Source organism: Phaethon lepturus, unplaced genomic scaffold (genome assembly GCF_000687285.1).
Source record: "Phaethon lepturus isolate BGI_N335 unplaced genomic scaffold, ASM68728v1 scaffold29219, whole genome shotgun sequence".
Lineage (NCBI taxonomy): Eukaryota > Metazoa > Chordata > Aves > Phaethontiformes > Phaethontidae > Phaethon > Phaethon lepturus.
Window position 1 is genome coordinate 771 of NW_010566012.1, and position 341 is coordinate 1,111.

At 60.4% G+C, this 341-nt stretch overlaps 1 protein-coding gene across 1 annotated transcript in view; it reads left to right on the forward strand.

Annotated features, from left to right (window-relative positions):
- Positions 1-126, forward strand: part of CDC42SE1 (CDC42 small effector 1) — a gene marked incomplete at its 3' end in the record, with an annotated part of 868 nt that extends 742 nt beyond the window's left edge. The window contains exon 3 of the mRNA XM_010295365.1: positions 44-126. Within this exon, the coding sequence (XP_010293667.1) occupies positions 44-126 (83 nt within the window). The remainder of the gene's footprint in view (positions 1-43) is intronic.
- Positions 127-341: the final 215 nt, after the last annotated feature.

The window sequence follows — 341 nt, forward strand, 5'->3', positions numbered from 1 at the left end:
GGCTTGTGCAGTTCCGTAACCTGTCCTCTCTTGGACTTTGCAGATTCCTGGCTTTTTCAGCCCAAACTTGAACTGCCTGATCCCCCAAACGGCGGCGAAGCCAACCTCGAGCGCTTTAACCCCGCGGTAATTTATGCAGAGCGATCCTCGCCCGCCTCCCGGTGGCTTTCGGTCGTCCCCCCAGCAAATCCCTCCTTCTGGAGGCATCGTGGTGGTGACGCGGGGAGGGAGCGGGGACGGCGGCCCCCACCTCATGCCTGACCAGGATTTCAGCTGAAGCGCAGCAGGAGCTGCCGGGTACAGCCACGATGTGCCAAATCCTCCCCATTTTCCCTTTTTCC